This window comes from Gossypium arboreum, chromosome 3 (assembly GCF_025698485.1).
Source record: "Gossypium arboreum isolate Shixiya-1 chromosome 3, ASM2569848v2, whole genome shotgun sequence".
In the NCBI taxonomy this organism is placed as follows: Eukaryota; Viridiplantae; Streptophyta; class Magnoliopsida; order Malvales; family Malvaceae; genus Gossypium; species Gossypium arboreum.
In genome coordinates, this window is record NC_069072.1 from 133,520,004 (window position 1) to 133,540,288 (window position 20,285).

A 20,285-nucleotide genomic window follows, 5' to 3' on the forward strand; every position below is an offset into this window, starting at 1 on the left:
TTGATGATTGTTTATTGGTTTCTAATTAGGTGAACGTGGGGTGAATCAAGATCTTCTAGCGGAGTAATTGTCGTTTTGTTCGTTGTGTCAAATGTGGTAAGTATTCAAACGTTAATTTGGGGTTGTTTCTTTATGGGAAAAAGGTTTGTGTTTTAGAGTAAGATTTTGGGATTTTATTAAGTTATAATCAGTTCGTTTTAACGTTGTATGTAGGGCTCGGAGTGCGTTAATTGTGGGTTTCATCGTTTCAATAATCAGGCGTGTGAAATCAATCCCAAAACTCACTGGAAACTTGTCAAATCGTGATTTGGGGCTATTTTCGAAACTGCTCAGTTCCAGACGGTCGTGTGGTAAACCGTGTGAGCCACACGGCTGTGTGAGATCTTGCAGACTGTGTGGCCAGGCCGTGTGGGGCACATGACCTTGTGAAACTCTGCAGGACGTGTGGCCAAACCGTGTGTGGAACACAATCGTGTAAAATTTTGGAAACCGTGTTGGTAGACCGTGTGGATGCACGAAGTAGGTTTTTGGGCTGTGTGGGCCTTTTTGGACTCAAAATTTGGGTCCGTATGCATCGTATGGGGCCGGAAAAGCCTAAGTTTCAGTACGTAAAAGTATACAGTTAAGCTTAGGAGGTATGTTAAGTAGGAAATGTACCATTTAATCATGTGATATGTTATGATTGGTATGAAAATATGTAAGTATGTATGCTATCAGATTTATATTACATATAAGTATGATATATGATTATGATTTGTTTTTGTTTCGAGGTGTGATATGATATGATGGAAGAAGTGTTATATAGCAGTTTATACTGCAAATATAGCGGCTAAATCGTAAATTTATGTGCATCAGCTCAGCTGCAACTATATAAGTGACACACCGCCATACTTGTGTGATTGGATGGATGGACTCTTGTAGTCCTATATGGCGCGATTGGTTGGACGGAGATGATGTGTAGCAGATGGGGTAAGACTTAATATGATATAATATGATATGCTTTACAATGTTTTGCTCTAATATGACATGATATGATACGTTGGAGTTAGAAAAATTAAGACTTGCATGTGAGTCAGAGACTTCAGTTAGACATTTATATTTTCTTATTGTGTTTTTGGGACATCAGTGAGGCTAGTGGTTCAGTGGCTAAGTGACAGTACTCTCTTAGTTCTTGTGTTCGAATTCCTTAAGACGCTTAGTAGGAAATATTTTTGTTTTAGTTTTAGTTCTGAAAATTTTGATAGGTCAAAGTATTACTAAAATCTTTTTAATTTCTATTTTAGTTGATTACGTTTTTAATTTCTTTTAGTTTATTTCTTTTGTTGTTTTTTTAAATAAAAAAGAGAGAAGTCCCAAAAAAAAATTGGCTCACGTTCCTTTTTTCTTTCCCTCTCACTCACGTCAACTCCTCCTCCTTCCAATATCAAGTTTTTTTATTTTGCTGGCCATTATTTTCTTATTTTCTTTGCTTTTTTCACTGTTAGAGTATTAAATTTTTGGTAGTTTTGCGCCAACGTTGTTTTGCATTAAAGCTTTAATTTCTGTCGCTTCATTAGAGGATCAGCATTTGTATTCGTCAAAGTTTTGTAGCGTGTAAGTGTTTCCTTTTGAGTTTGTAATTTGGTTTTCTTTGATAATTTAATACTGTTTGATCGAGGTTTTGTAAATATTTTATGAGTAATAGTAATTGAGTTTTCAGATCGGTAGAATGGAGGCGAATCGGTTGATTTTGGTGCTTTGAATCACGAAATCAGGTGTGTTTCTGAACAGCTTTAATTAAGGGTCAGTTTTTTGAGGTGTTTCACAATTTTTAGTCTATTATGGGGTGGTTTACGAACCACACCGGCGGCCACATGAGCGTGTGTCACACATGGCAGTCCACACGGCCGTGTGACCTTTATGTTGGGGAATTTTTTTGTCGATTGTACACAAGCTTGTGTCTCAACCATACGGTCGTGTATCACTATCACGTGAGCGTGTCATTTAATTACACGGTCGTGTCTGCTTTGCTCCTTAGAAATGTGTAATTTTAGTTACAAGAGAATAGTGAGTTACATGTTCTGCTCACACGGCTGTGTGTCTCAGTTGCACAAGCGCGTGTTTCAGCCACACGACTGTATGTGTCTGTCACACGGGCTGTCTTCCATTCACACAGTCTAGACCCTCCCAAACGGCTGTGTGGTTCTATTTTGTAAATTTTGCAACCTTTTTGCAAAATGTCTTGTTTCGGTCCCTGATCGATTCTGTGTATCCTTATATGTTTAAATTTTGTAAGATTGTATGGGTCATTAATTTGGTTTAAATTTGATTATGAGTAGGCATTCATTAGATTTAATTTTGTTATTGTATAAACATGTTTATGGTATGGTAAATTAGTTTTGACTTTAGTATGAGTTTAGGATGTGATAATTGTGACATTGTGATTAGTTTGTCTGCTACGTTATAACTGAATACAAGTATTTCTGATTTTGAATCTGTTCAACCGAATGTGTATTCTTGTTTTTGTATGTCCGTTTGCATATTGTGTGCATATTTTCATTTGCATAAAAATCTTGGGTTTTGGTTGTGAAGAGAAGGAAATCTATTTTGGTAGCCAAACTGCAAATTATTTTGATAGCAGTATGTCCGCAATATATATGACAACTCAGTTGCATATTTCTATTTGAGTGGCTTAAATCCACTATCGTGCTGTGTAGGGTGAATGAGTTTACCATAGCCCTTTGTGGTGTGCAAGGTGGATAAGCCTACCATAGCCTAATTGAGGGGTGTAGGATGGTTGGTTGGGATTTTACTTGTTGCATTCATTTGACTATAGGTTCAAGATTTTCGTATGTTGTCAGTAAATACTTTTTTGTATATTTGATTAGTTCATCATTTGTCATTTAATTTTGTTTTGGACTCACACTGAGTTTATGTAGCTCACTCCCCTTATTTCTCTTTCTCAAGTAATTCAAGTAGCTAGATCTCAGACTCAACAAATCGAAAGTCTCGAAGGTTTTCCATTTTCAGTTTGATCTTTAATAACTTAATTATGAATTTGTAAATTATGTCTTATTGATTTTGAAAATAAATGTTAAGTGATCTGTAGTATGATTTTTGGATTTGATTTAATTTAATGTTTTCAATCATGGCTTTGGTTAATCTAGATGATTGTGTCTATCTGGTAACTACTTAAGTCTTAAATTTACGGTTTACTTCTGGATTTGATCTGGCACTTTCGTACTGGTGCATAATTCGATAAACAGGTTTTAATTAAATTAAGCGACTATTGAAAATTATGTTTGAAAAATCTAATGGAGGTATTATCGAATTTTTTTTTTAAAACGCGCAATGATGGATTTTTAATGAGTTTTATGAAATCGTATGTCATTTATTTTGAAAGCCACTATGATGGTCAATGTCACTTTCAAAATTCAGTCAAAATTTCTAAACCAGGTTTCGGTGTGTGACACGATATGATATGGCTAAATATGCTTCGATTGAATTAAAATATGCTATGAAACAATCTGTTGATTATTAATTCTTAAACTATCATTCTAGGCTTAATCACACACTGGGCTCGCTCATATTTTTGCTTGATTTGTTTTAAGTGACCTTCTGATTTAAGATTGGACGGCGACTTTGGAGCTCGGGTTTCACGTTTTTGAATTAAGTGCTATGGACTATATTTTTATTTAATATGGGCATTTTGGACTTTCTTGGAATTTTTTTTTTTTGGCATTTTATGTTTGTTTAGGTCGTTGGGATTATTCTAGTATTTATTATGCAAAAGCCATAATCTTTTAACTGACACTTGACTTAAGATAACTAAAGATAATAAACCACGATTTTATAAACAATATGCTATATGGTTTTTCCACTGCAAGACCAATTGAAATTCTCTAAATGTTTTAGTTTGCAAATGTTTTCAAATAAATTTGTTTTGAATTTAGTAATACTTTTAAGATGTGATTTCGGAAATTGCTATGTTTTACAAAGAGTTGAACAAATTGAATTTTCTTTCCGCTGAAAATGGATTCCATCAAAATTAAACATTTGTTGCTTTTTCTTATGCGATGTAATCTCTATAATTCGACCATACAGCCTAGGCCGAGTATGGGGTGTGACAATTGTAGTATTTGTTATAGGCCAATTTTGGGCCGTTTTAAACTACCCAGCCCAGTTACATTTACATTAAACCAAAACCCAATACATTACCCAAACCCCTTAACCCACTTTCAAACCCAAACCTGAGAGGCCCAATTATTAAACCAAAACCCAATTAAAAAAACTAACCCAACATAAAACCACTACAGGAAAATAGGGCTTTAGCGGCTTTTTTAGTGGCGTTTTATCAAAAAACGCCGCAAAAATTGTAAAACACAGAGCAATAGCGGCATTTTACCAAAAACACCACTAAAAACAGAGCAATAGCGGCGTTTTTCACAAAAACGCCGCTAAAGACAGAGCATTAGCAGCGCTTTTGGAAAAACGCCGCTAAAGACCAGAGCATTAGCGCGCTTATGGAAAAACGCCGCTACAGACCAGAGCATTAGCGGCGCTTTTGGCAAAACGCCGCTAAAGACCAGAGCATTAGCGGCTCTTATGGAAAAACGCCGCTAATGACCAGAGCATTAGCGGCGCTTTTGTGCTAAAGACCAGAGCATTAGCGGCGCTTTTGGAAAAAAGCCGCTAAAAGTCACATAACCGCTAAACCTCAAAAAAACCATAAACACTAATCTATAACCCCTAAAATAATAATTATTAAAATTTATGGTTATACAATATATTAAATATTTTCTTATATAATCGTAAAAGAGATAGTATTGAATTTAAAATATTGAATTAATTATCATTATAGTTTATGGTTTATGATTTAAGATATATGATTTAGGGTTTAAGGTTTATGAGTTAACTATGGTTTAAGATATATGGTTTAGGGTTTAAGGTTTAGGAGTTAACTAGTATTTGAAGGTTTATGATGAATTATGGGTTTAGGGTTTAGGGTTTAAGGGTTAGGGTTAGAGTTTAAGGTGTAAGGGTTTGGGGTTAAGGGTTTAGACTTTAGTATTTATGGGATAGGGGTTAAGAGATTTAGGGTTTAAATTAATTAGTATTTTTAATTTATATATTAAATAATTTCTTATATAATTGTAAAAGAGATCTATAATCTTAATTTGAATATATTAAACTTATGATTATAGTTTAAATTATTTAAGAGATAATAGATAAACTTTATATATATATTAAATGGTTTAAGATTTAATCTAAAAATATTTTGATATATTAAAATAATTCAATTCAAATTAATTCCTCTACACTTAATTTATTTAAGTGAAATTTAAACTTAAAATTTAGTCCTTATATTTTAATTTGATTAGTTTTAGTCCTGTATTTTCAAATCGATCAAATTTATCTTTTGTACTTTTCAAAATTTAAAATTTTAGTCATGATCACTCAAATGATAGCAATTATATATGTTTGGTTAAATTCGCTATTAGTCTTGATATTGTGCGTAAAGTTGTAGGTTGAGTTCATGTTATCCAATTAGATCATTCTTGGTCCCTATACTTCTCGACTTTTGAAATTTTAATTTTGACACAAATGACAACCATTAAATCCAAAGCGGCTTTTTGTGAGTAATATGTTTGTTACATTAGATTTTAGAAATAGCAAAACTTAATGAATTTAATAGCTACCATTTAATTAATACTACAATTTAAAAATTTCAAAATTACAATGACTAAAAAATAACAAAATTAAAGTAAAATGACTAAATCCACAACTTACATATAATTCAATGACTAATAGAAAAATAATAATAATTAAAAATATTTAACTTGTTTATATTTAAAAATTAATAAATATCAAATGAAAATAACATGTATATATTTATAAAAAAATTAAAACAATATCATTAGGTTTAAGTAAATTTACGTTAAGTATTTATAAATTTAATTGGAAATTTAACTTAAACGGGGTCGTTTTCCTGTTTGAAATGTTTTCTTTTTCTCATGCCCGACACTAAAACTCCTAATTTTTAAAGTCATTAAATATATATTAATAAAAAAACATAATTGTTTAACTTAAACATGATCGTGCTTTAAGCATGATATTAATATATTTTATTTTTATTCAAGTCTCACTTCATTCAATATATGAGCCTAAAATTTTATCTAAGTATGCCCATATTAATAAAAGGCTTAACCTAAACCCAATTTAATATATATATTTATATTATTTTAATTTAATATTTAATATCCTATATATGTAATTGTATTAAAATTTTATATGTAATTGTATTAGCATTTTTAATGTTGACATTGTAGTAATATATAATATTATTATAAATTTAATTTTTATGTATTATAAATTTTATAATACATACGAATTACATAATATACAAAACATTATAAAAATTATATTTTTACAGTTTGTGCATATAATATACGATGCAATTTTTAATCCTAGCATTTGCCTTAACACATTTTTATCGCCTCACACTCTCTGTTTTCACTTAGTTTCTGATTCTTCACTTTCATTACTTCAAACTCTCTCAGCGATGAGACCTCCAAGAGGTAAGTAACCAACGTCTCTTACGTTTCCTATCATTTTTAGTTACAGACTCCCGTTATGGCATTCCTAATGGTTTAATCATTTTTCAGGCCGTGGTGGTGGTGGGTTTAGGGGCAGAGGTGATGGTGGAAGAGGGAGAGGAAGAGGAGGTGGTGGAAGAGGTGGTGATAGGAGGTGATGGCATTCCAAACCAATTGAAACTAGCAGCAATGGCCATCGATTTGAACGTCCGCCTGAGATCCGCCGATATGCCTCTCGCAATGCAAGAGCGAGCTATCCGGAGAGCCAGAGCTTTAGTCGACGCTAACAACCCAGGTATTACCAAACCTACGCAGGTCGCAATGTGCCTTAAGAAGGTAAACCTAAAATCTTGCTTCTTCAGTCACATTTTTGGATGTTGGGGGTTTTGAGTTTTTTTTTTCCTAAAAAAATGTTTTTTTGGGGGATGCAGGAATTTGATGCGTTGTACGGACCGGCATGGCATTGCATAGTGGGGAAGAGTTTTGGGTCGTTTGTGACGCACGCCGGCGGAGGATTCTTGTACTTCTCGGTGGACAAGCTTTGTTTAAACTCCTGAAAAAGGGGTTATTTGCTCATCAGCAGGAAATCATGCCCAAGGGGTTGCATTGGCTGCTAGGAAGCTTGGTTGCAATGCTGTTATCGCTATGCCTGTTACAACTCCTGAAATTAAGGTATTTCTTTGTGAAGTTTCTCATATCAATTGTGCCGTCTGTAGGATATTTTAATTTGAATGGTGGGTTTCTCTTTTTGCAGTGGCAATCTGTTGAGAGGTTGGGTGCAACTGTTGTTCTCGTTGGAGATTCTTATGATGAGGCACAATCATATGCTAAAAAGCGGGCTAAAGAGGAAAGTCGTACCTTTATACCCCCTTTTGATCATCCAGACGTTATCATGGGACAAGGTACTATTGGAATGGAGATTGTGCGCCAAATGCAAGGCCCATTGCATGCAATCTTTGTTCCCGTTGGTGGTGGTGGGCTCATAGCTGGCATTGCTGCTTATGTAAAGAGGGTTTCCCCAGAGGTATGTGGTTTCTTATTGTAAACATTACTATTGCATATTGTTGCGTGGGAGCTTGGAGTTCTTTCATTCTTTGTAGATGACATGCACTTGCCACTTCATATATTCAGTTTCCTTCCTTTTTTATTACTTTCGAGCCTTGAATCATCATATATATTTCAAGACTTGAAATTTCAATTGGTTTTTGTTAAAGTTGGGAATTTAGTTTGTTGCTAATTGCTAGATAACTTGATCTGACCTTGGCAATTATGTTGACATATCATAATAGGCGTCCCTGGTCAGATACTTAAGATCTTCATAGAAGCTGACTTAGGAAAGTTTTCAATTGAATGTTACGTATTGATGACAATTTCACCTTACAGACATAGATGAATTAGAATAGTTTAAGACTTAGAAGCATGTCTCATTTTCCAGTCTTTAGAAATTAATAGGCGAGCAAGCTTTTCTAACGCTACTTTATACTTTTTGCATTGCCTAATTTTAATTTGATACATAGTGCCTTTGATTAATTAATTATATTCAGAACTTGGTCTTGTTCAAACTCAGATAACTATAGGACTACCAATATGATTATATGCATTTGTAGCAAAAACTAGAGTGGACTTAAATTCTTGATATTTTGAACTCATGATCATGGTACATTGAGAATCTCTTAATACACTAGATGAAACTCGAAGGTTTTCTTATCTATTTTCATCTCTAACTTGTTTTTTTCTTTTCATTTATGATCTTACAAGAGGCCTGCATCCAGCACACCTGTTACATCCTTGATTGAAACTTATGTTATACTGTTGGAAATTCACTTTTATGTTATACAGAATAGAGCTTCATAATGAACCTTGAAATATTATTCCTCTCTAATTTTTCTTTCATTCATTCATTCCTTTTCCATTTTTTTTATGTTTAGTTTTGTTTCATAAACTTCAAACTAATAATCCCTACAAATGTTTTTCATCTGCTTTCTCTTCTCTTTCGCTCTCTTTTTCCTGTTCTTTTTATTTTCTTTCTACTATAAGAAAAGGTTCTCAGGTCAAGCCCCAGTTGGTTTGTTTGTACCCTTTTACATCAACGAGTAGTGCAACGCAAAGAAATATCAAGCAACAATACGATCAGCTTGTTAAGTGTCATGGAAACAAAGGATTGACATTAGCTCAGGTTTGTTGAAGTTCCACTTTTTTCTTGATGTTCTTTAAACTATTGATTAACTTGACAAGTACTAATAAAGGCTATCCGTTTTATAATTTGTATTGAATTATTGTAGTTTATGATTTTTCTTATAATTGAGAAAGTAAAAACAGTATAGCTGGTTGTGTTGAAAATGAAGGTCTTACTTTTAATTTACTCTTAATTTCATATATTATTATTCTACTACGTACAATTACTTATTATTTATTTTGTTTTATTGAAGAAAAACCACTAACCCATTGTTTATATTTAAAAGAACACTCTTGCAGGTTTTACAAAGCTATCATCCACATTGAGTAATTTAGAGATGCTTGACTTAAAATACAATTACTTGAATGATAGCATTCTGTTATCTCTGAGTGAGCTTTCATCTCTTCGATATTTAGATCTATCATACAATCGAATTGAAGGATCAAGTCATTCAAGAGGTAATTTAAATATGGTCCGGTTTTAGTTTTTATTTGTATTGTGGCGTTTGACAGTGGTTTTCAATTCTTTTTATCCCCTGTAATGTAACTCTGCTTTTGCTTTAGTAAAATTTTCATATAGTTGAGAAAGTAAAAACAGTTAACAAGTAATTTTAATATATATAAGGTTTCCAATGGATTTCAAGACTCACCAAATTGGAAACTCTTGTTTTAAGTGGGAATTCTTTGAAGAATAGTGTTCTTCTCCATATGAGAAATCTTTCATTCTTGAAGAATTTAAGATTGAGCGATAATCACTTGGAAGGAAGGGTCATATTCAAGGTAGACTGATTTTACCTGATTCTTTTTAATTACCAAGTTATGAGTTGAAATATGTAGTTAGTTATAAGTGCATTTCTAAATTAGTATCTGCCTCTGCTGTTTTGTCTTCTTTTTGGGCAATTATATTTCATTATGTTTTTACAACCACAAGGTTTCTAAATTCTGCAAACCTTCTTAAAATATTATGTCTCTCTTTTTTATTTTCATTTTCAATTTAGTTGGTAGTACGTAAATATTCCACCATTGTGGATGAGTTTATTTTTTCGCAAAAACTCTTTTAATGCTATAATATATTAATTGATTTTATCTCACCTTTCATTATATTAAATAATTTTGTTACCTAAAACCTCTTATACTGTAACACATGTAGCATACTTTTTGCAAACAAAAATATGTAAAGAATTGTTGTAATTTTTTTGAGCATATGCCACAGCCCACAAAAGAGAATATAATGTTTTAAATTAGCTTTCGTTGATTTTTTTACACAAATTTGGAATTTTCCTTTACACCCCTTTATTAATTTTACTTTGATTTGTTCAATATATAATTCAGATTGTCAGACTTGAAATTTGCCTCCAGAAACTATATGGAGAGCTTTGTACATTTCCTTTTCCATGGCCCCATGTCTACTACGATTTCAACCATTCTATACCAAGAAGTATGCTACTTATAAGTTACTTTGATTTCTTTTACTCATTCTACTTGCAAGGAAGAGAGCAAGTTGTACTTGTATGTAAGTTACCAAGCAGAAAGAGATCTAAATAATTAGTGGATGATAGAAATTTCATATGATCTTGAATTTGCTACTCGATAAGTGATCATTCTTTTTTGTCCGAGACTTGTTTTCTCTCAAAGTAATGATTATGTAATTCTCTTGATGTTGATTGGCTGCCTACTTTTATAGGATTATGAGTATGCAAGTTATAATCCTGTTGCCTTTGATATTGCAAATCACTTCTGTGAGATGGCTGCCGATTATACACAGATACACCCCATGTTATGGATTATAGTAAATACCCAGGTGAACCTTTTGGATCTCATTTTTTTTTCTTTTGGATCTTTCTTTTGATTTTTTACCTGTCAGTTGTTAGCTACTTAAGGTGTAGGCGATAAAACAGGATTGTCAATGACTCAATTCTGCTTTAAGTTTACTATGCTTTTTAATATGTATTTATGATCTGAAATTTAAATAATTCATTTGGATGAACAACTTATTATAGTGCCTTAAATGCTGTCAAGAGGCATGCTTCTTTTCTTTTCTTTTTAATATTAAATTTTGTCTATTTATTCTGTCAGTTAGAGCATATTAAACAATATATATATATATATATATACATGCATATATGTGGTGTGTGTCCCTTCTATTAAATTCTTCGTTTATGTATTTGAACTTTGTTAAAACTTGAAATGCTTCAAAAATTATTGGTTTTAACTGTGAATTTTACCTTCATTTGTTTTTTTTTTCTGTGTTTTAGTTGTAGAAATTAAAATATTTGAAAAAAAATTATTCATCAATTTACATTTGAGATAACCTTCATTCTAAAACCATGGTTTTGAATATTTTTCAGCTTATTAAGAGAGTAAGATGGCATCCACTTTCACAGCCATGTCATCAGTTGGGTCATTCGTTGCATCTAATGGTTTGGCCATAAAATAATTTATGGTTTTGCTCAATCAAGTGACTGAGATTCCGTTTAACAATTTTCTTTATTGCTGGAACAAGTCTTAACTAAGATCAAGATCAAAGTACTTCACTAAGTTATATATGCAGGCATTGCAATACTTTGGCTTCATCTAAGCTTGAGCCAGCCCTCTGTTGTATATTGTTTCTTCTTCTTTTTTGATTTTTTTCCTTTGATTAATGAGAGGTGATGATGATTTGGCATTATCTTTTCACCAGGATGAATTTTGTTTTTGTAATTGTAATACTTTGTGTATTTTTTTTGTATTAAATTACATATTGAATCAATATTTATGTGTTAAATTTAAATTCATTAATTTTTATATTTAGTTTTGAAGTTTAAATTTTAATGGAAAATTTAATTTAATTAATATTTTTATTTATTCTTAAAAGTATATAGTTTAAAGTTCAAATTCCAAAATTAAATATAATATAATTTTTTAAAGGTCATGGTTTTTAACGGCGTTTATGAAAAAGCGCCGCTAAAGGTTATAGTTTTCAGTGGCATTTTTTGAGAAAAGCGCCGCTAAAGATCATGGTCTTTAGCGGCGTTTGTGGGAAAAGCGCCGCTAAAGGTCATGGCCTTTAGCGGCGTTTGCAAAAAAAGAGCCGCTAAAGGTCATGGTCTTTAGCGGCGCCTGCTATAGAGGCGTTTTTTGCAGCGCTTGTGAAAACGCCGCTAAAGGCCAAAAAAAACGCCGCTAAAAGTCTGTTTTCCTATAGTGAACCCAAGCCCGTTTACAACACTTTAACCCAGACTCTAAGCCCAGTATTAACCTAAGCTCAAACTAACCCCAAGCAGCCCAAATGAAGAACAAACCCTAGCCACTTACCCTGTCGCCAAGGTCACCTCAGCGCCGCAGCACCCCATGCCATCTGCCGCATCCACCACCTGCTCCACCTGCAGAACAAAAAGGACACGCAACAGCAACAAAAAGGAAACGGACAGTATAGCAGATGGAATATATAAGCCAAATGGAAAATATTGTAAAAAAAAAAGAGAAACGAAAAAAACACATATGAGAAAGAAATAAAATAGCAGAAATTAAAGATTTTCAAGAGGAGAAAAGGTTGTTTCTTCATACCGATTAGTCTAGCATTTTATCTTCCAGTCGATTCAACACATATACACACACAAATACACTCATATTCAAAAAAGGAGGAAAGGATTTTGTTACCGTCTCGAAGATCGGAGAAGTCAGAACCGATTGGTTCCAATGGCTCGATCCGGTCTCCTAGGCCTCTTTTGGCTTGCTTGAAACTCGAATATAGAGTGAGGGAAACGAGGGGAGCAGATTTGGAGGTTTTTGCACCTCCGACCGCCGTGCACGGCGGACGCAGGCAACGGACGGGCATCAATCCGGCGACCAAAAATCGCCCAAGGCCGAAGGGTCTCACCCCTCTTTTCTTTTTTTTTCTTCTGCACTGATGAAATGATGAATTTTTCAGAAAAAATTTGTTTTTATAGCCCCTTTATACGGCGTCGTTTTGGGGCAAATACTTAAGGACCAAAACGGCGTCGTTCGATCGCCTGACCAGAACCCCGACCCGAAAACCGCCTAGGATCCGCGTGTTTTTGGACTGAGGGGCTATTTGCGCCCTCAGTCCCTTTGCCTCTGAGGATGGTTTTAATGTGGTCCCCTTTTACTTTTATTTCTTTTAATTTCCCCCTGAAATTCCTTACTGTTTTATTTTGGTCCCTAATCAAGCGGTGCATTTTGAGTGGACGGGTTTATTAACCATTTGGTCTTCCTTGGTTTTTCACGCATTCGCCTGGGTCCCTATTTTATTCCCAGTAGTTTGTTTTGTTTATCAATTATCCCCCTTATTTTGAATCGGTTTCAATTAAGTTTTATTTAGATTCTTTTTACAGTTTTCTTTATTATTCGTGTTTATTTATTGATATTGATTATATTGTTTGCATTATTTTCTTTATTTATATGTTGTAGCCTGATTAATTGTAAATTTATTTTGCACGCATTATTCTATATTTTATGCATTATTATTGTTTTACCATAGTATTATTGTTGTTATTAACATACTATTATTATTATCACATTTATTAATAATATTATTAGTACTAGTATTGATTTTCATTTAATATTTATATGTGTATATACATGTATGTATTTATGCATTATATTAATAATTTTTCTATATTATTATCATTTCTAATATATATCATATATGTTTATGTATATATCATGTATACCTTTTATTTTTTTAATATTATTAGTTATATATTTTTGTACCATTTCATGTATATATCCTTATATTATCCTTATTATTATTTATATATATTTTATTATATACGTATAGACATGCCTTTTACTATTGAACATTATTATAATTTATTTTAACATATTATTGTTTTATTTTCTTTATATCATTATTATACCTAGTTTTTTTGTTTATATATTATATTTTCTCCTTTTTACTTTTATATTTACTATCTTCATTATATTTATTCATTACTTATTATTATTATTTATGTATATTTTTAACCCCATATTACGTAGAGACATTTCTAAGATGTATTTCTAATGCTATATTATGTTTTCATATATATCATGTATGTACTTTAGTGTCATAGTTATATATTTTATACGACCTTATGTACATTTTTTATATATCACATTTTTTATTATTGTATATATGTCTATATGTAGTATTTTTTATTTACTTTATTTTAATATTATTATATTTTATTTATTTATGTGTGTTTAGTTATTATTTCTAGTTTCATTATTATTATTGAATTTTGGGCATGTATTTTTTATGCATATATGCGTATTCATATCATAGTGTTATTAATTACCTATTTTTATATAACATTGTTGATAATTTTTTTAAAATATCATTATTATTTTTATACATGCGTATATATATATTATGTGTATTTTCTTTTAATAGATATTATGTATATATATTTCATATATTATTTTTAACTTTGCATTATGTATGTTTTTTATACTATTATGTAAATGTTTTAACACTCTTATATTCTTATACTATGTGTATTATATGTATTATTATTTTCATTATATGTATTATGTATATGTATTTTTTATCATATTATTCATATATTTTATTATACATGTATATATCTTTAATATATATATAGGTATATCTTTATATTAGTATTGTTATTAATATTATTATGTTTTCTTTCAACATTATAATTATGTATGTATACATTATATAAGTGTTTTAACATTGTATTGTATACGTATTTTCATATATTATGTGTATATATATACCTTCTAAATGTTGTATTTTATACATATCATGTATATGTTTGAATATTATATAGCATATTTCTAATACTATTATTATTTACATATATATATTCTGCGTACATATTCTTAATATCATTATTATATATGAGCTCTATACCCGGACTCGGTCCGTTTAAGTGAAAGTAAACGCTATGCCTTCGTGAGTTAACTCGTCCCTCCGCACAGGCTAGTGAATACTTTCGGATTACATACGACTTATGCTTTCGTGAGTTAACTTGTCCCTCCGGATAGGCATAAGTAAATGTAATCCCTCGAATTAAACTCGTGAGCCTGTGATGGGCTACGACCGAGGCTTCGTACTAATCTTGGTAGATGACAGTACGGACAATTCGAGTACCTATCTAGAACCTAAACCGCATATAGTGAACCGTACGAGCCACCTAATTAGAGCCATGCCGAACCCTCGTCCTTTAATAGTCACCAAACTAAGTACATGGGAGAAACGCCTCTTACCTTTTCTTTCTTTGACATGTACACTTTCTACTTTGATTTTCCGTAATTTATATTTGTTGTGATTACTAACTAAGGTTGTTTGTCTTTATTTTTATTTTACATCATGCATTATAGGCATCATATTAGGAAGGTGTTGACTAGAGATTTGGTTGCCAACAAACGGGTTTCTAATGGAAGAGTTAATTATACAAACAACCGAGAAGAATGCCGTGGTTCGAGACTGGTCTCTAAAAACTCAGAAAGAAAAAGGGGATAGTCTAGTGGAAGGATGTATTGCCAATCTACCCGAGCACGTAACTGTGAATGTTCACCAGAATAACCTTGAAGATTTGGTTCGGGTTTGGAATCAGTGGGACTCGGACACTAGGGGTATCTTCACCGAGAGATATGAATACATAGCCAATTTGATTGTTGCCAACGTAGACGAACGATTGATCCAAGCCATGGTCAGATTTTGGGATCCGGCTTACCAATGTTTTACCTTCAATCAAGAAGATATGACTCCGATTATAGAGGAGTACGTTGCTTTGCTTCGCGTTGAAAATGCGCAATTCTATAAAGTATATGTGAAGGAGCTTAAACCGATGACCTTCAAGAAAAAGCTATTAAGATTGACAGACATGACTGACGCATGAGTCGAAAAACAGATAAAGAAGAAGAATGAAACCATTTGCGTCCCATGGTCTTCCCTACGAGATTTGGTTCTGAATCATCCCAACAAGTTGAAAAGAGTGAATCTATTTGCTTTGGCCATTTACGGTTTGATCATCTTCCCGAAAGTCCTTGGACACATAGAAGTTACAGTGTTGGATTTCTTTGAAAGATTAAAAAAAGGAATCAACCCTGTCCCGACTATCTTGGCCGAGACCTTCAGATCCTTAAACAATTGTAGGAAAATGGGGAAAGGACACTTTATCGGATGCGCGCAGTTACTAAATGTCTGGATTTTGAGCCATTTCTGAAAAGTAGAGCGCACACCGTACCACATGTTTTCATAAACTTTCGCCCCGTTAGAAGCCTATCTTGAGAGAGAATGGCTAAAGCATGTCACTGAAGAACATTGGGTTTCAGTTTTTCAGAACCTTCGAGCTGAAGATGTAACTTGGAGAGCACCATGGATCCGCCCTTCGGTTCTATTATACAAGGTTGGAAATCAAGATTGGGTACCACTACTCGGGTTACGGGGAGGAGTTGGATATGCCCCGCTATTAGTCCAAAGGCAATTTTCTTCGCGACAATTCATACCCACCACTGAAGGATTAGCACAGTCTGAGTTTGCTTTTGCGGGCGAGGGATATATGAAGAGGGTCTGAGAAACCGCAAAGTCTTAGAAGAGAATTTATCTCATGGAATTAGCTCTATATGCTGACACCCTCACCCAATATTACGATATATGGAGAAAGCAAAGGGTGAATAGTCAGTACATCTTGTCGACAAATTACACCGTCCAGAATCTTTTCTCTGAAGAAGTGCCATCTGAGCTAGAAATTGCAAGACAAGAATTTGAATGAGAAAAGGCCAAGATGTCTCGGGACCTTAGTGCTCTTCAAGAAGAAAACTACCAATTGAAGATTGACGTTCAGATTGAAAGATCCAGAACCGATAAAGTGCAAAAAGAGGCTGAAGTCGTAAGAAATGACTTAAGAGATCTTCATCTAGAAAATAAGAAGTTAAGAAGCACAATAAAGAATAGTAGGCTGGGCAAGTCGTCGGCAGAATGGAAAGAAGAAATAAGCAACATCAAAGGTGGGATGGAATTCTGGAAAGGAAAATCGAAGAAAGAAGAAGAAAAGGCTGCGTGGGCTACGATGAAGCTAAGGAAGAAGAACACCGAATATGAAGCTGTGTCTGCTAAGGTAATAACTAGTCGATCTAAACGTCAAGAACTAAAAGAGAGGATACGAGAGTTAGAAGATATGCTGCAAGATCGTCAACAACAGCTAAATACTCTCTTGAAGGCTTTGGAAGAAAAGAATAGTCAATATGATAGAGACATTCGTACTTACGAAAAGGGCCTCCAAGAAAAAGAAATACAGCTTAGCTCTTTGATAAATGAAATTCATGGGGTAGCCATGCACGTGGTAAAACTATCAGAAGAAGCTGAAATTCTCATTTGCCAATTCCCTCCAAGTCGAAGATCGAACATATCAGAATTCTTAGCATGAGTAAAGAAATATGGCGATATAGCTAGGAAGTTTGTGTAATAGCTGAATCAAAAATGGCAAAATGTTTTGTAATGAACTCTTTTGATGAATGAAATGCCTAAATAAGGGCTATCTTGAAATCAACACCAACTTCTTGCATTTCTTTCATGACTAACATTCATTTGACATTTATGCATTCATTCATTCATTCATTGCATATCCCAGAATCGTTCGCTGAGGTTAAAACATACAATTCACAGTTGTAATACCACAAGACTGAACCACGTCATTCGTATAGAACACGCCGACAAGCTAGAGTAATGGAGGCTGAATTCAATGAAAGGATTGAAAGGATAGAAAGAATTCAAAGGGAATTACAAGAGCAGTTGGCCAAATCGCAGCAAGAGACAAGAGACTTAATCGTGAGATCTCGAGAAGAATCACTCGAACAAAGAGACCAAATGGAAATGACGTCAGCTCTAGTAAAAGGAAAGGGACCTATGAACCCTGACGTTGTGGAACCACAGTCAAGGGTTAATCACGATCAGGATCCGCCCTATCCGCTAGGATTTACTCCACCGCACGTCCACGCAACACAAAGAGGGTACGCTCCATGGGAATCTACAGTCCTGGAGTAACGACCTCGCCACTTGCTAATCTGGGCAAGGAATGTTCGTATCGAACCCGGGGGCTATTCCTGCTGATCCACTCATTCCAGATTTGGACGATCCAGTAGAGATAGCCAAGTTGAAATCGGATAATCACGATGCAAATGAGCAATATAAGAGCCTAGAGGAAAGACTCAAAGCAATAGAAGGAACTGAAGTCTTCTCTGCACTAGGTGCAAAAGAACTCAGTTTGGTACCCGATCTAGTTCTGCCTCCGAAGTTCAAGGTGCCTAATTTTGAAAAGTACGATGGGACAAGATGCCCAAAAGCGCATCTCATCATGTTCTGCCGGAAGATGACCGGTTATGTGAACGAAGATAAGCTACTCATACATTGCTTGTAACACCCCAAACCCGGCCCAGACGTTACGACCGAATTCGGCGTGTCACATTAAAGTGTTTTTTGAACACCATGTTTTCATTGAAAACCCTTCTTGATGTTTAGAAACTTTTACCGTTTAAACTTGAATAAAACCTTAGCCTTATTTTTTTCCAAAACGTGATTCATTGTAATAATCAAAGCATTGTTAACAACCTTGTAAAATCTTATGGGAAACTTTGAAAACTTGTAAACCTTTGTAGTGGCAGAAACATGTTATTTTAAAAAAACAGTTAAGTATCGAAAAAATCAAACCTTCTTTGTCATGGCTTAAAGTGAATGGATACTACGCACCAGGTAGGATTCAAGAAAAGAGGAGGTGATTCAATTAGACTGCTTAAGTACCTAGCTCTTCCATGATCCAATCGTAGACATGCACACATCCATTGCCACACTTTAAGCTTATTACTTGTCCACGAACAACAAATTAAGTTTAAGTCTATTTAAAATATTTATTTCCTTTGAAAACATTTACGCTATGAAAGCTTTGCTCGTTATCGTGATATTTTAAAAATAAGTAACTTTTATAAAACGCAGCCTAGAGCTAACCAATTTAATAACCCAAAATATTAAAAATAATAAAAAGAGTGGCCTTATTACAACTTTAACCAGAATAAAAATAATCAAAATAATAAATGCGAAACTTATTTTAAAGAAAACAAAACTTAATCTTCGTGGCCACTCTGAATCCCGCCCAGCTCCAAGTCCATCGATCTAAGGCTCACCTACAAAGATGGGAAAAAGGGGTGAGTTTGGAAAACTCGATGTGTAAAGTATCCCACCAGAGCCCAAATCGGTTCAAGCTTTTATGGGCCAAAGCCCTATTCGAATTTAGTGTTAACGGGCCTTAGCCCATATCAATATTAATCTGGGCCATAGCCCTTACGATAACAGAGTATCTGGCCTAGCCCATATCAAGATCAATCGGGCCGTAGCCCTATACAAGTCGAGATATATTGGGCCTTGCCCATATCAGCACAGTTGGGCCCATTTCAATACAGTCTCATATGATTAACGCATGATAACCCCATCCAACCCTGCACTTGCCTCCGTCCATCCCTACACTTCCTGTGGGGAATAAATCACCCACGCCATCCCTACACTTACAGTGTTAGCACCGATTGCGGCACTAACTATAATCCGCAGCAAAGCTGCTTATATCAGAATATGTGGCACAGCCACCAGAACGGGTTCTTCCTCCATAACAAAACCCAACCCCATGCAAAAGATATACATGTCATGGCATACAACAAACATAATCAGAATATCATGCATTTCAGTCAAAATTAACCCTAAGGGTATAACGGTCATTTTGCACCTATGGGTAAAATTGTAAAATTTTCACTTTTAAAGGTATTTTAGTAAATTATCTATTTTAGGGTTTTTCATGCACAATCCTACCTTTCACGTACTAACAGAATCACTTACCGAGGGTTCTTACCGAATTGGGCCCGTTGGCCCACTAACCCGTTTTCGGCCCATTAAGCCCAAATATACCGAAGTGCACGAAATTGCGCACTCTGCAATCATACTGCTTGCGATTACCAAAATTAACAACCAAACCACCTCATGAGCGCTCGCACGCTTCCAAGTTCACAAATGCCGGCTTTTTGGCTTTTCGACTTTTTGGCTTTTCGGCTTTTACCGATCTAGTCTATGAGTGGGTGTCATTTACACACCTGTTTTATGATGATTCGTTGACGAGATCCACGCACAAACTACCTACAATTGTATTACTACCACGTTAATCTAACTATCGAAAACGAACTACATATTAACTCCTTACCATATTCGGCTAATAACACCTTAGGCACTAGCGATCCTACCTTTGCCGAAGTTAGCGACTAGGTTTAGATCCAGTTGTTCCACTTGTCCAAGCCCTTGATCAACAGCCTCTAGATCACACTATTATCAAAATAAAGTAATTATCACAACCTTAGGGCTATAAACCCAAATCGACAGCCTCCCTAACCTTTAGGGGTTTCGGCTTTTTCTAAAGTACGAAATAAAGACTAGGTTGGAAAGATTTACCACCGATTCCTTCAATTAATGATTCCCCTTAATTCCGACTCGATTCTGATGTAGTTCTAAGCCCTCAAATGATAACAAAATTCGAGCCTTCAGTGATCTTA

The 20,285-nt window shown here is 34.1% G+C and overlaps 1 protein-coding gene and 2 long non-coding RNA genes across 8 annotated transcripts; all 3 read left to right on the forward strand.

Moving 5' to 3' along the window:
• The first annotated feature begins 200 nt into the window (after nucleotides 1-200).
• Nucleotides 201-3,090, forward strand: LOC108474842 (uncharacterized). Its single transcript, XR_008280441.1, has 3 exons — nucleotides 201-969; nucleotides 1,700-1,754; nucleotides 2,697-3,090. It is a non-coding gene; the product is annotated as an uncharacterized LOC108474842 (long non-coding RNA).
• A 3,641-nt stretch (nucleotides 3,091-6,731) lies between these two features.
• LOC128290428 (uncharacterized) lies at nucleotides 6,732-7,056 on the forward strand. Its single transcript, XR_008280275.1, has 2 exons — nucleotides 6,732-6,870; nucleotides 7,007-7,056. It is a non-coding gene; the product is annotated as an uncharacterized LOC128290428 (long non-coding RNA).
• Nucleotides 7,057-7,332: 276 nt separating this feature from the next.
• LOC108471661 (receptor like protein 29-like) lies at nucleotides 7,333-11,499 on the forward strand. Of its 6 annotated transcripts, none has more exons than XM_053025958.1 (6): nucleotides 7,333-7,599; nucleotides 8,613-8,751; nucleotides 9,038-9,209; nucleotides 9,376-9,530; nucleotides 10,435-10,551; nucleotides 11,099-11,499. In XM_053025958.1, exons 3-6 carry the CDS (start codon nucleotides 9,089-9,091, stop codon nucleotides 11,180-11,182), a joined length of 477 nt encoding a protein of 158 aa, XP_052881918.1. In that variant the 5' UTR covers nucleotides 7,333-7,599; nucleotides 8,613-8,751; nucleotides 9,038-9,088; the 3' UTR covers nucleotides 11,183-11,499. The 6 variants fall into 6 exon arrangements, 3 of the variants coding, with proteins under 3 accessions (XP_052881918.1, XP_052881917.1, XP_052881919.1); XM_053025957.1 differs by having other exon boundaries at nucleotides 8,618-8,751; XM_053025959.1 differs by having other exon boundaries at nucleotides 7,333-8,751; nucleotides 9,051-9,209.
• Nucleotides 11,500-20,285: the final 8,786 nt, after the last annotated feature.

Coding starts and splice junctions, on each gene's coding strand:
- LOC108471661 (XM_053025959.1), top strand. CDS start 9,089: ATGCTTGACTTAAAATACAATTACTTGAATGATAGCATTCTGTTATCT. Junction 9,210..9,375: donor AGGATCAAGTCATTCAAGAG/GTAATTTAAATA, acceptor AATATATATAAG/GTTTCCAATGGATTTCAAGA. Junction 9,531..10,434: donor AAGGAAGGGTCATATTCAAG/GTAGACTGATTT, acceptor CTACTTTTATAG/GATTATGAGTATGCAAGTTA.